This window comes from Schistocerca gregaria, chromosome X (genome assembly GCF_023897955.1).
Source record: "Schistocerca gregaria isolate iqSchGreg1 chromosome X, iqSchGreg1.2, whole genome shotgun sequence".
NCBI lineage: Eukaryota > Metazoa > Arthropoda > Insecta > Orthoptera > Acrididae > Schistocerca > Schistocerca gregaria.
Window position 1 is genome coordinate 340,994,138 of NC_064931.1, and position 14,710 is coordinate 341,008,847.

General features: G+C 39.1%; 1 protein-coding gene across 8 annotated transcripts in view; it reads right to left on the reverse strand.

Annotated features, from left to right (window-relative positions):
* Positions 1-14,710, reverse strand: part of LOC126298513 (uncharacterized) — a 350,018-nt gene that overhangs the window by 85,825 nt on the left and 249,483 nt on the right. For 6 of the 8 annotated variants that reach the window (XM_049989865.1, XM_049989864.1, XM_049989868.1 and 3 more), the window contains one exon: positions 1,485-1,656. In XM_049989865.1, the coding sequence (XP_049845822.1) occupies positions 1,485-1,656 (172 nt within the window). The remainder of the gene's footprint in view (positions 1-1,484; positions 1,657-14,710) is intronic. The other 2 variants (XR_007552615.1, XM_049989867.1) reach the window with 1 other exon arrangement.

Consider the following 14,710-nt stretch of genomic DNA (forward strand, 5'->3'; position numbering starts at 1 on the left):
AAAAATAAGTAAAATAAAATAAAAAAAGGTGACATGTTCCACATCCAAGAGGATCTCCTCAACACGGATCTGTGGAACGAAAAACTAATCTAATCTAATCTAGTTTCCAGTCATCAACAGTCCAATGTCGTTGAAGAGCCCAGGCGAGGAGTACAGCTTTTTATCATGCAGTTATCAAGGGTACACGAGTGGGCCTTCGGATCCGAAAGCCCATACCATGGTTCAACACAGACACTTGCTGATGGCCCAGAATTGAAATCTGCAGCAACTTGAGGAAGGGTTGCACTTCTGTCACATTGAAGGATTCTCTTCAGTAGCCATTGGTCCCGTTCTTGCAGGATCTTTTTCCGGCCACAGCGATTTCAGAGACTTGATATTTTAATGGAGTGTCCGCTGATATGAAACTTCCTGGTGTGCTTGGGTAGCTCAGATGGTAGAGCCCTTGCCCACGAAAGGCAAAGTTCGCAAATTCAAGTCTCAGTCCAGCACACAGTTTTAATCTGTCAGGAAGTTTCACTCACAAAGTTTACTAGTGACAGTACAGGTAACAGGACCCACAGGACTCATCTCGTTGAAAAAATACGGCCCTACGATGTACATTGCTGTCAACCTGCACCACACAGTCACATTTACAGAATTAAGTGGTGCAGGTTGATGAGTGTATGGATTTTCCGTTGCCCATATTCTGCAATTCTGCATATTGACATGTCTTTGGAAATGGAAGTGGGCTTTGTCTGTCCACAGACTGTTCAATGGCCATTCACTGTCGATTTCCATGACAGAAAGCAATTACAAAGTGAGAGTTTGTCTTGTTGGTAGCATAACAAGAAGCAACTCCAGAACATGGGTGATTTTGTGCGAATCGATGCAGGATGTTTTGCAGGATTTTATGCACTGTGTTTGCAGGCAAATGTTCAGGCAATTCCCCAAGCACTGCATGTTTGCACACCACTAGATGACCCCTCGTGCAATGCTGTGGCCACATCTTTGACAGACATCACATCAACTGCTGTCCTTCCTCTGCCTGTATATTCTGACACTTACAGCGCCATCTTTTGGTCAAATTATAGTTTTTTGTCCCCATGATGTTTCCCCCACATCAATAATATGCTCTTCAAATTTGAAGTCATTCTGAGCAGCGGTTCTCTTTCTACAGCATTTTGAAACTGTAATTTTAATTATGGACATCCTGTGCATAGATAAATAAATGTGGAGGGAAGGGCCTCATGTTACTGATGGCATGTCAGTGAATATATTCCTGCCTTCACTGCTAGTGTCCGAAGACTAACTACGAAAACCTGTGATGTACTTCTGTGTCGTTTCCTCCCCCCCCCCCCATTTTATACTTCTTATTTATTAGGACTTTAATATTGCAATCTGGAGTTCCAAATTCAACCCTACTGCAGACAATTATTCCAGCACTATTACATCTATTGTTCTACGTATATGGTTTCAATGAAGAAAGTAATTCTATATTCACTTACTCACAAACAAATGAGCCTTTGGAAATGGCCGTGAGGGTACGCACACCCCAGCCACGCCTCTGAGTACGAAACAGCTGAAACCGGCCAGTAAATCCATGCTGCACAACTCGATTGTTGCATGTTGACTGGTTGCAACCACAGCACTGGTTGCATTCAAAAATCATTGGTGCGTCTGTTGAATGAATAAATGATAACAATGATTTTACATTTAACTTACAGAAACCTCTACTTTTAAGTCAATATTAAAATTTGAATCATAATAAACTGCCAACACAGTGAAACAAAATTACTAAATAGTCTTATACCATTTCTCAATATTAATATTATTACCGCCACCAACAGCATCAGCAGCATCATAGTGAAATTTCATAGTCCAACTATTATTATTCTCATTTTGTTTTCTTTTAATAAAATTTGGATATGTTACTACATGTCATGTGACCTAGTATCACTTTTACTAAAATGAAAGTGAATAAAAATAAAATAAAGATATGGGGTGTACATGGTAACAGGTAAAAATCATAAATTTTTTTTATTGTATTCTACTTCCATCATTTTAACTTTGCCTCAGGCAGTTATGAAAACTACTCCACAGTACTTGTGGGTCCCACGCTATTATGCTGAGCTAGTAACGCCACCATGGTATTGCTGAGTGAGACACACCAACTTTCTGCCACAAACCTGCCAAAGGGATGACTGAGTGCCATCACATGAGGTACGCAAGAGGGTTGGCGAGGTAGCGGCTGCAACAGTGGGTCACTCTCTTGCCTGCCAGCTTCCTTACGATCTGGATGTGCTTCCTATTGAGGGCGAAATGCTCTTTCCGTACCATGTGCGGTTCACTCCACAGCGGTAGCCAGTTTTCATGAATATTGTACCCCCTTAGTAGTAGTTCTTGGGAGTAAAACCCATTTTTCCCTGAATTACGAAACTTCCATGTCTCAGAATATGGGTCATACTCAGTGTCATAAGTCACAGAGTTTCAAACAGTGTTATATGTAACAATCGAAATGATGTGGAAGAAGTCAGCTTACAGGATATGTATACATGATTAGTTTCAGAATATGGCTACATGCTGGACGTTTACAAGTCCCTGTATGACATACTGGCCTAAATTTAACATTAATGAGCATATCTTTCAGTCTTGCTCATCCAGCTACACTTAAAAACTCATTGTGTTTTTTCACAGGCTATCGCGCCACAGAAAGTGGAAATATGGAAATATGGAAAACTGAGGTCAACATGCAGGTATTTTTCTATTGAGTACATCCAGAGCATGTTGTGCACTATTTTAAGGGAACTAGTAGTGTGTTCAACAACTGTTGCACCAAAAGACATTAAATTAAGGGGCAACTTTCTGCACATGAGACAGACAGCTACAGCCAATCTGCGAGTCAAAGCCCATCAGCCCATCGCTGTACCCTGACTGAGGTCACTCTGCAACTATCATCTGTTGTTCCCCATCACCAACATAGGTTGCAGCCATTTGTCCAGCTCCCAAAATTGATCACAAAGTGAACAAGGTGGTCATCTATGGAGGTGACACTGCTGCAGATGAAATGCACCAATTGACAACACTTTACAAGCACTAGCTGATTCAGGGATATTATTTTCTATGATTATGGATACTTATCGCTGGCAGCTGAAGGCAATACAAGTGCCACTGAACTGAAGGTTGCAAATGGAAAATATGTGGAACAGACAGGAATGTGTTATGTGAGGGTGGCTCTCAATGACAGAATAAAGCTCTCTGAATGTGTTGTTCTACCACAATGCAGCCATACTGTTATCCCTGGATGCAAGCATCACAAGCAGTTATAACTGTGGAATATTGAGCGCCAGATTGACAAAGTTACTTCAGTAAGATCACCCAACAATGATTGTTCTGGACAGTTGTCTATCACAGAAGACACACTTATCCCACCACTGTCACTGAGAAGAATTTTTGTCAATGGCCTGGACGCTTATTTAAAGAATAAAGTCAAGAGCAAAAAAGGCATTCAGCTTCAGAATAGAAACTTTCTGCCAGCGACAAAGCCATAGCAAGTGGACAAGGGGAGCTCTGAGCCACCAATGATCATGAACAGACACAACTCATTCCTAAGGATTTGTAATAGGAACAACTGAACCAGCCCAGAAGGGTCGGCCCAGCACAGTTAATGGAGATCCATTCTAAGCTATCATTACTGATGGCACACCAGAAAAGACTAATATATCCTGCAACCAACTGGTCCTGACTTGACTGAGAAGCAAAGTCAGCAAATACTACATAAATTTTTGCGCAGATTCAGTTCTGGAGAGGACATAAGCCAGACTGGAAGACTCAATGTGAATCAACATTTCAATACAGTGGATCATCTGCCCATCTGTCAGTGTTGATATAGGATGTCTCCTGCTGAACAATGAATAAATCAGAAGGAAGCAGAGAGGATGCTGTGAGACCACATCAGTCAGCCTTCAGAAAGATGGCACATGTAATTTCTGGACTGATTATCAGTGGCTGAACAAACTTACCAAAAATGAAGTGTACCAACTGTCATGAATTGACATCAGGGACTGTCTGAAGTCTAAAGGGAGAGGAGGGAAGAAGGGGAGGGGATGGTGGCTATTTCTCAACTGTAGATATGCACAATGGCTACTGGCAGAGAGAGGTTTATGAGGCTGACTGTGAGGAATCTGCTTTCATAACATCTGATGGCCTCTGAGAGTTCAAAGTTATGCCACTTGACTTGTGCATCACTCCACCAATGAATGCATGATGGACAACTTGGATAGCATCTTAAATTGATGGTGTGTCTTTTCTTCTTGGATGACATTACTGTTTTCTAACAGACTTCTGAAGAACATCTCAGTCCACTGGCAACTGTACTGACATGTGTCCATGAGACACATCTTCACCTGAATTCGAGAAAAAGCCTCTTCACTGCCCAAGAAATAATAACCTTGGGGTACTTAGTTAATGAAAACGATGTCTGCCCCGATTCAGACACAGTAAGCGCCATTAAAGATTTTACAATTCCTTGACAGATTTGTGATGTGAGAGACTTCCTCAGAATGTCCTCCCACCACAGATACTTCATAATGGATATCAATTGCGAGGAATGGTGACATTAAGAACTACTACAGAGCGATGTCAGATATTCTTGGAGTTAAGATCAAGAAATATATTTCTGTATCCTTGAGGTGGTGATAAAATCTTTACCACTCATACCACTTTTTGAGGAGAATGTTGAGACAGAACTAGACACTGATGGTAGAGGTCACCAAATAAATACAGTTATACTGCCAATCTGGGAGATGCTGAAGAAGTCCTTGCCTATGTCTCCAGAGTACTCTCAAAGCCCAAGACGAATTACTCCAGAACTAACAAAGAACTTTTGACACTATTTATGTGACAGACCATTTACTGTTCTGACTGACAACTGACAACTATTCTTTATGTTGGCTGACAAACATTTGGGATCCATCAGGGCAATTAACATTATACATAATGATGTTTAAGGAAAAGACATCATAGTAGAATACAGATGTAGGTGCAAACACAAGTATTCCAACAGCCTTTTGCAGAATGCGTTGAAAGAAAAAATATAGCACTTCTGATATCTCTACCAATCTGTTAGACTTTATGAACACCACTGTAGGATATACAAACAATGGCAGCATATGTCTCAGTTACCCACTAGACATCTGGTACCCATTCCACTTGCAGTTGCAACGTTTCATCGTATTTGAGTCAACCTCTCCGAGAGGTCGACAAATGACAGTGTAAATGGATAATAGTGAGCACTGACAAGCACACCGTCTACATTGTTGCCAAGGTTGTGTTTACTACTGAAGCTCTGAAGACCATCAGTTTTGTTACAGACATAATTTTGAAAAAAGGAGCACCACATATAATGATTTCTGACCATGGTAAAGTATCAGAAGCTATTTCATGATGCCATATTGTTCACAGCGTAACTGCCATTTACCTGCAGGTGAATGGCCACAAGGAATGTTGTAATAAGATGTTGGAAGAAATGTTCTCAACATACTTCGAAGTCAGACACATAGACTGGAATACGATTCTGCCTGTTGCGACTTTCACAGACAACAGAGAAAAGTGAGACACTACAGGTTATGCAGCATTTTCCTTATCCATCATCAACAGGCAGAAACAACAGTGGATATTTTATTTCTCTTTCAACAAATGAAGTTCTAGATGATAACATAAAACAGATCATCATCATAAGTGCAGAAGCAAGAAAGCTGGCATACATACAGATCTTTGGCACCCACGATAAAGATCATAAACATTAAAACAGCAAACAGCTACCTGCAAGCTACAACGCAAATGATCTATTATGGATTTTTATACCTAAGCAGAAGTTCTGCTACAGGAAAAATTATTACTGAAGTGCCACTCTGGCCAATACCTAATCCTACAAAATCGAACATGATGAGCCTACACTGGGATACCCAAATGCAGAGACGGTATCCAAGTCCTTCACATGAAGCCCTTCCAGGGCATATACAGTGAGGACAATCGATAACATAGGATTTTGACACAAGGAATACAAAGACATGCGTGATCATCACTTTGTATTGATGTAATTAATTCCATTTGAACATCACAGTGACTATGATGATGTGACACCACCACCACCACCACCACCACCACCACCACATGAAGGATGGCCAATTATATCCAGACCCAAAAAGCTATAGTCCACTCCAAAACAATGAGACAATATTTTGCCAAGAGGAGGAGCAATGCCACATGCTTTGAGTCATTCACTGTGATGAAGTGGTTATAGTCACTGACTGGCAATGTGTCAACCATTGGTTCCATTCCTGCATCATACAGCTAGTTATTATTTAACATTTCTGATTTCTGGAATGTTCTGGGACTAAATGTCTTATGAAATACTGCAACTGTCTGATGTTTTCTCAGACAAGCAGTTTAGCTCCACGTGTGCTTCATCTGTCCTCAATAGATCATAGAGACCATCATCTTTACTACCCATGTACTTAGTAATCTAAAGTGTCTATATAATCTCCAGGGAAAATTCAACTTAAGAGAGCAACAGCAGAGCCAAGAGAATACCATGAAATTGTGACCTTCACTATAAAAGAACCATGTCCGTGTTTCATGGCTGGATTTAAATAAGGTGGTAAGTAAACATTTTTAAACATTCATCATGCATAAATGTGTTGAAAACAAGGTGAATAATTACTCAAACAATGGTATCAACATTGTCTGATGGGTAGCATCACTTTCACCACCAGGAGACACCGTCATAACTTCAGCTCATGCAACCAAATGTACCGCTCTGCCTGAGCTTTTAAATCACTACCCATTAGGCTCTGCCCCAAATCTCAAGACTTGGGGTGAGAATGAGAATAGAAGGACCTATCAGAAGGCTACTAATCTGATAATAATCAGCAAATGATTGAACATTAGTCTTCAGCCAGTTATCCTTATTATAACAGAACTGTGACAGTGTGGAACAGTTACGTCCTAGGACATGAAAGTTATACCTGTAAATGTGTAAATAGACAGGCTCATGTTTTGGCCATTAAATAAATGCTGAAGTGTCTGTGCTACTTTGTTCACCAATAGACACAACAAACATTTCTGGCAATGAAGATGAGATTGCTGAGGATTCGTTTGCCCCAAGATTGATCATGATCATCATACTAATCCAATTCTTTTTTTTCCATCTGTGTCACAATTTTGAACAATACTGCATGTTTTTCTTAAATATTGAAGTATATTTAATTTGTGTATGAAATGTAAGCTACAGGAGAGCAACCACTCACTGAACTTATTAATTCAGTTTCAGAGCCAACAAATTCAGACATTATTGATGTCAATGACCAAGCAAACCACAGCTGACGCACAGGATTCTGGAGACCAGGTGTCAACCCCCCCCCCCCCCCTTCCCCCTTTCTCAACACCCATTCATTTGATGAAAAACAAGAGGACTGGACGAAATACAAATCAGAGTTCTAAGAACACTATGCAGCCTACAAAATCACAGGTGACCCATGACATACTTTATTTTTTTCTTGGATAGGAGTGTCAGTTTTTAGGTTGTTTTGCAAGTTGTCCCCCCAAGTAGGGCCCCACACCCTACCCTACAAGAAAGTAATTTAGAAATTAGATGAATATTTCTGGAAATTAGATGAACCTATCTTATGTCTAAATTTATGCAGCTGCTCATTCCAAGTGTAGCTTTGTGAAACTTTATTTTAAGAGGAAATGCTTCATGATGCTATTATCCAGAACCGTAATGACAATGGAATACAAGCTGAGGGTCTAAAGCATCACAAACCTGGTCTCAATGAAGTACTGAAAGTAATCAAAGCTCATGAGGAACATGACTTCATAGAACTTGACTTTAAAATGCCTGTTGTTGCAACGCTGTTTGCAGATACTTTGAAGTGGGCATTGGCCCACAAAGCTCATGTTGACAGCGGTTGCGAACAGTGGTGCATTGAGTACATATGGCAGCCAACTTGTTTGCTTGAAAATTCATATGTTCCAAAGCCTTGTGTTAGGAGTCATGTGGTGCATGGCCACAATCATTGTTTCTTGCACCAACTGAGGTGCTGACATTGGCACAAGTCAGAACACACACAGCCAGTGTGCCTGTAAAAGACTGACAAAGTAAACTCTGCTACACACAAATCTAAACTTGAGAAAATGGAAAGCAATAAGATCTCGTATCCTCTAATATGATCTCATATCCTGTAATACGAACTCACATCCTTTATCTCACCTACTCTCATGGAAACACACACACAAACCGTACATGCAAGTGCAAGAATTGCTAAGTTATGTACTCAGTGCAAAATTTTGGTCAATCAAAACAGCTCTCCCCCAAATGAAAAAACAGCAAAATGCTTTGTCATTCACAAATCTGCCAGAAGCAGTCTTCCAAATGCCAGAAATGACAATCATAGTCAGATGAATAATTGCAATCTTTACAGATTTGCAATTAAAATGTGCCATTTCAGTTAGACACTGGTGTTTGAGTCACATTCATTAATCAGAATACGTATGAGCAATTGTGACACCTCAAGTTATAGAAATCATGTCTACATCTCACAGCTTACAACAGGGAAAGTAACTGTTCTTAGGACGCAAACTTTGCAAGCAATATGTAAAAATATGACAACATTAGTTTCATTTGCATCAGTACAATTACACTCTACTGCAAATATTTTTGGTATGGATGCATTTGATTTATTTGGTTTGGATATTCAGGACAATGTGCGTACTATTGGCACTCAAGTTTTCCCGTATGAGCACTGATCAGTTGTGGGAAAAATATGTGCATTTCCTCAGTGGCACATTGGGACATAGAAAGCATTTTCAAGTAAACATTATTCTCAAGAACCACATAAAACTTTACTTTTACTGTGCACATCCAGTTCCTCACACCATTTGCAATGAAGTTGCTTTTGAACTCAAAACAGCCAGGAACAAATTACTGTTTTGAAAGTCAACGGGCAACTCCTCTTGTGATCACATGAAAACCGTGATCTCAAATGAGGAACTACTTTATCTAGTAATAGCTGCTCCAGGTCACAAAAACTGACAACAGACAGGATAACAGTGTGTGACCCCACGCTCCTCCATGCCATTGGTAGAGGATGACACTGCGGTCAATTGGTACTGACCAAGTTTACGTTTTTACCTTCAACTTCTCCTGAACGAGGGGGGGGGAAAGACATTATGGTGGTCAATACACAGGTCAGCTTCCATTAATACCACCACCTTCCATTCGGAAGTGCAACTGCCCTTGTGTTATTTCCACACTTTCTCGAATAAGTAGCATCAAAAGTTCCATCCTGTTCAAATTATTTGGATTAGATCACGAGTCCAGAGAAACAGTGGAACAGCATCTCCAAAATTTAGAATTTCTGTTTCATGTTTTAACTGATGCAGGACTCAAGGGTAATTTTTAGAAATGTTCATTTTTTCAACACCAAAACTGAATATTTGGGATATCTCATTGACAGCCATGGCACTCGTGCCAGGATTAAGAATTTGCAGGCCATTCGGAGATTCCTTTTCCCTCAAAATGTACGAGAAATACAACCTGTTCTTGAAAAACTGACATACTACATAAAATTCATTCCAAAAAATTCATTCCTTTGCATTTCCTCTGGTGCAAAAGTGTTGCTGTCCAATGGACTGGGGAGTATGACATGTATTTTAAATGGTGGAAAACAAATTGCTTAGTCACCAATGTTTTATTCATTTCAATCTGCAGTAATCAGTACTGCTTGCAGCTGATGCATAGTCATATGGAATGAGGCAGCATTATCTCATAAGGTTGGTAACACTGAATGCCCCATAGCATTCACAGATAAGGAATTGAACAGCACTCAAGCTAACAAGTCTAACGGAAAAGGAAGCCTCAGCCAGGTGCCATGAAATTTCCTCAATATATGCATGGTACAAAATTTTTTCTTGTAACTGATCATATGCCACTGACTGCTCTTTTTTATCCAGCAAAAGATGTGCCTGATCATACATCACAGAAGCTCCAACATTGGTCATTACTTCTTTCAAATGAACAGTATGAAATTCTTTATCACTCAATGGCTTAGCATGCAAATGTAGACACTATCTTACTTGCCTATGGGAAATGATTCAGGATCCAATGCATCAGAAGCTTCTTGTCTGCAAATTGATCGTTCTGATTTGCAAGCACTGCAAGCTTTTCCCACTGAACGAGATCAATCACTATGATTGCTGAATACTTGGATGGGTTAGCCAAATAATCCAAAATCAATTTCATATACAGTAGTGTGAAATTACCATGCTCAATACAAACACTTCTCTCTTCAGAAAGGTGTAATTTTATTGCATACTCCTAATGAACAAACCTGAGTCATGATTCCCCTGTAATTGCAGCAGCATCTTTTGAAACTTTTACATGGAGGGCAAAGCACTCGCTTCTGTCTTTTGATTACAAGATTTGGCACAATCAATCATTTCGGACAATGGTCTGAAATTTTCTGCTACAAAACTTCAATGATTTTACCAACAAAAGGGAATTAAGCATATTCACACAGCTCTGTTTTCTCCTCAATCGAACAGTGAAGTTAAACATTTCATTCACATTTTCAAGGCTCACATGTCCAATCTTAAAGGAAAATACTTTGTTGTTGTTTCTCGGGACCTATCAAACTTTGCTTTTTCACAATCCTTCATCAATATCATTATTATAGGACAATGTTTTCTATCATCTCTATTATAAGCCAACTTGGAATCCAGCATCGTCACTCAGGCAACTGGCAGAAACCATTACAACATTCACGGCACATCAGGCACCCATTGACGGCACCAAAACCAGTTATGCTTTTGTTATTATTGTGATCCTGCTGTAGATTTTCATGTTTCAAAAACGCTGCCTGCAACCCAGAACATTTGCCCCCAAAGCAGCCTTGTCTGATGTTCGGGTGCCTGGGTCAACAAACGAGTCTGCCTTAGAGGTGACCCCTTGCCTGCCTACGTAGCCTGCTGCTGCAGCACCTGTCGCTGTTCACATCAATGTCAGTCATGGACATCAGACCCTCCTCAGCTGTACAGCCTTCGGTGTGCTCAGAAACATAAATGCTGCACTCTTCTGTGGTGCTGGATTGATGTCATACCTCCAGTTTTTGGCAGATGTTTCTGATGGTTCTCAAGGCAAATGTTGGATTGTAAAATGGATGGCACCACGTGCCATAGCTATCCCCATCAGCTGCACCAAGACACAGACCTCTCTCACATGGCTCCACATATCCATGCCACGCGAAGACGGTGTGCAGTTTTTGGAGGGGAGGAAAGCACTACCAACATTGTTTTGGTCGTCCGCACACGGTGTGCCACATGCCACACACATCACCACAGCAGACAAAAATTCAAACAGCCCACCAGTGCATCTCCACTGGGCCTTGCTCTCTCCAGAGTTCTCTTTTCCAATGGGTAACACCATGTTGACCGAGGACATCTTCATCAGTTCAATTCGCTGCAAGGAAATGACCCCTCCATGTGACTTTTTAAGTTACCACACAAAGGACTCTGGTCAAGACTTCAGAAGACTCGCGGTGAAAATAAATGGACTTTGCATAATGCTACTAATCTGATGACAATCAGCAAGTGATTGAACATTAATAATAATAATAATAATAATAATAATAATAATGCAGTTATTGTTTTATAAGCTTTATTCTGTGCCAAGAAATAGGAACCACGAACAGGCACATCTAAGCACGAGATCACCGAATAAAACTTATAAACTGTAACTGTAGCTTGAGGCTATTTTATTTATTATATTATTCTTTCTTTTCTCAGACATTATGTCTGGTTAAAAAAGGAAAGTGACGCAGACCTTGATCAAGCGTGACTTCCTTTTAACTGTACGGTATATGTTACATTGCATTTAGGAACTTCCGGGTAATTGAACATGTATCAATAATTATAGATTTCTGTAGTTGTATATATACGTTTGGATGTAGCTGTATTGCGTTGATGTACTGGTTGATATTATGTGGTATGACTCCTGTAGTTGATAGTATGATTTGTATAATGTCAACTTTATCCTGATGCCACATGTCTGACTTCCTCAGCCAGTTGGATGTATTTTTCAATTTTTTCTCCTGTATATTAGTTGTATTGGGTATGGATATTTCGATTAGTTGTGTTAATTTCTTCTTTTTATTGGTGAGTATGATGTCAGGTTTGTTATGTGGTGATGTTTTATCTGTTATAATGGTTCTGTTCCAGTATAATTTGTATTCATCATTCTCCAGTACATTTTGTGGTGCATACTTGTATGTGGGAACGTGATGTTTTATTAGTTTATGTTGTATGGAAAGTTGTTGATGTATTATTTTTGCTACATTGTCATGTCTTCTGGGGTATTCTGTATTTGCTAGTATTGTACATCCACTTGTGATGTGATCTATTGTTTCTATTTGTTGTCTGCAAAGTCTGCATTTATCTGTTGTGGTATTGGGATCTTTAATAATATGCTTGCTGTAATATCTGGTGTTTATTGTTTGATCCTGTATTGCAATCATGAATCCTTCCGTCTCACTGTATATATTGCCTTTTCTTAGCCATGTGTTGGATGCGTCTTAATCGATGTGTGGCTGTGTTAGATGATACGGGTGATTGCCATGTAGTGTTTTCTTTTTCCAATTTACTTTCTACGTATCTGTTGATGTTATGCTATCTAAAGGGTTGTAGAGGTGGTTATGAAATTGTAGTGGTGTAGCCAATGTATTTATATGAGTGATTGCTTTCTGTATTTTGCTAGTTTCTGCTCGTTCTATAAAGAATTTTCTTAAATTGTCTACCTGTCCTTAATGTAGGTTTTTATGTCAATAAATCCGCTTCCTCCTTCCTTTCTGCTTACTGTGAATCTTTCTGTTGCTGAATGTATGTGGTGTATTCTATATTTGTGGCATTGTGATCGTGTGAGTGTATTGAGTGCTTCTAGGTCTGTGTTACTCCATTTCACTACTCCAAATGAGTAGGTCAATATTGGTATGGCATAAGTATTTATAGCTTTTGTCTAGTTTCTTGCTGTCAATTCTGTTTTCAGTATTTTTGTAAGTCTTTGTCTATATTTTTAGTTCTGCTTTAATATTTGTATTATCTATTCCTATTTTTTGTCTGTATCCTAGATATTTACAGGCATCTGTTTTTTCCATCACTTCTATGCAGTCACTGTAGTTATCCAATATGTAATCTTCTTGTTTAGTGTGCATTCCCTTGACTATGCTGTTTTTCTTACATTTGTCTGTTCCAAAAGCCATATTTATATCATTGCTGAATACTTCTGTTATCTTTAGTAATTGGTTGAGTTGTTGATTTGTTGCTGCCAGTAGTTATAGATCATCAATGTATAGCAAATGTGTGATTTTGTGTTGGTATGTTCCAGTAACATTATATCCATAATCTGTATTATTTAGCATGTTGGATAGTGAGTTCAGAGTAAGAAGAACCAGAAAGGACTTAATGAGTCTCCCTGGTATATTCTACTCTTAATCTGTATTGGCTGTGATGTGATAGTATTTGAATTTGTTTGGATATTAAGTGTGGTTTTCCAATTTTTCATTAATATGTTCAGGAACTGTATCAATTTAGAACCTACTTTGTATATTTCCAATATTTGTAGTAACCATGAGTGGGGTACACTATCAAAAGCTTTTTGGTAATCAATGTATGCGTAGTGTAGCGATCTTTGTTTAGTTTTAGCTTGGTATGTCACCTCTGCATCTTTTATCAGTTGCTCTTTACATCCTCGTGCTCCTTTGCAACAGCCTTTCTGTTCTTCATTTGTAATTTTGTTCTGTGTTGTATGAGTCATTAATTTCTGTGTAATGACTGAAGTTAATATTTTGTATATTGTTGGTAGGCATGTTATGGGGCAATATTTAGTTGGGTTTACTGTGTCTGCTTGATCTTTAGGTTTCAGGTAAGTTATTTCATGTGTAAGTGTATCAGGGAATGCGTATGGGTCTGCAATGTAACTGTTAAATAATTTAGTTAGATGTGAATGTGTTGAGGTGAACTTCTTTAGCCAGAAATTTGCTATTTTATCTTTTCCAGGGGCTTTCCAATTGTGAGTAGAATTAATTGCTTGGGTGACTTCATGTTGCAAAATTATCACTTCAGGCATTTGTGGTATCATCTTGTATGTGTCTGTTCCTGCATGTATCCACCGTGCATGCCTGTTATGTTGTACCGGGTTTCACCATATGTTGCTCCAGAAGTGTTCCATGTCTGTTATGTTTGGTGGATTGTCTATTTTAATGTGTGTGTTATCTATTGTATGGTAAAATTTCTTTTGGTAGGTGTTAAATGTTTGGTTTTGTTTCCTTCTATTTTCACTTTTTTTGTATCTTCTAAGTCGTTTGGCCAATGCTTGTAATTTCTGCTTCTTTTCATCTAATTGCTCTATCACTTCTTGTTGTGAGATTTTACCTAACCTTTTTCGCTTTTTGTCTGATATTTAATTTCTTATAAATTGTGTTAGCTGTCCGATGTCTCTTCTCAGTTTTTCTATTCTGATCTGTAGTCTGTGTTGCCATGCTGTTTTTGTGGGTATCTTCTGTGTGTTGGTTGATTCTGATCTCTGCCTAGTGTATATATTCAGTGTAGTGAGTGCTCCTATATAAATCAGTAGTTGTAACTCTTCCATAGTTGTATTTTCATTTATTTTGTTGCGTATGAT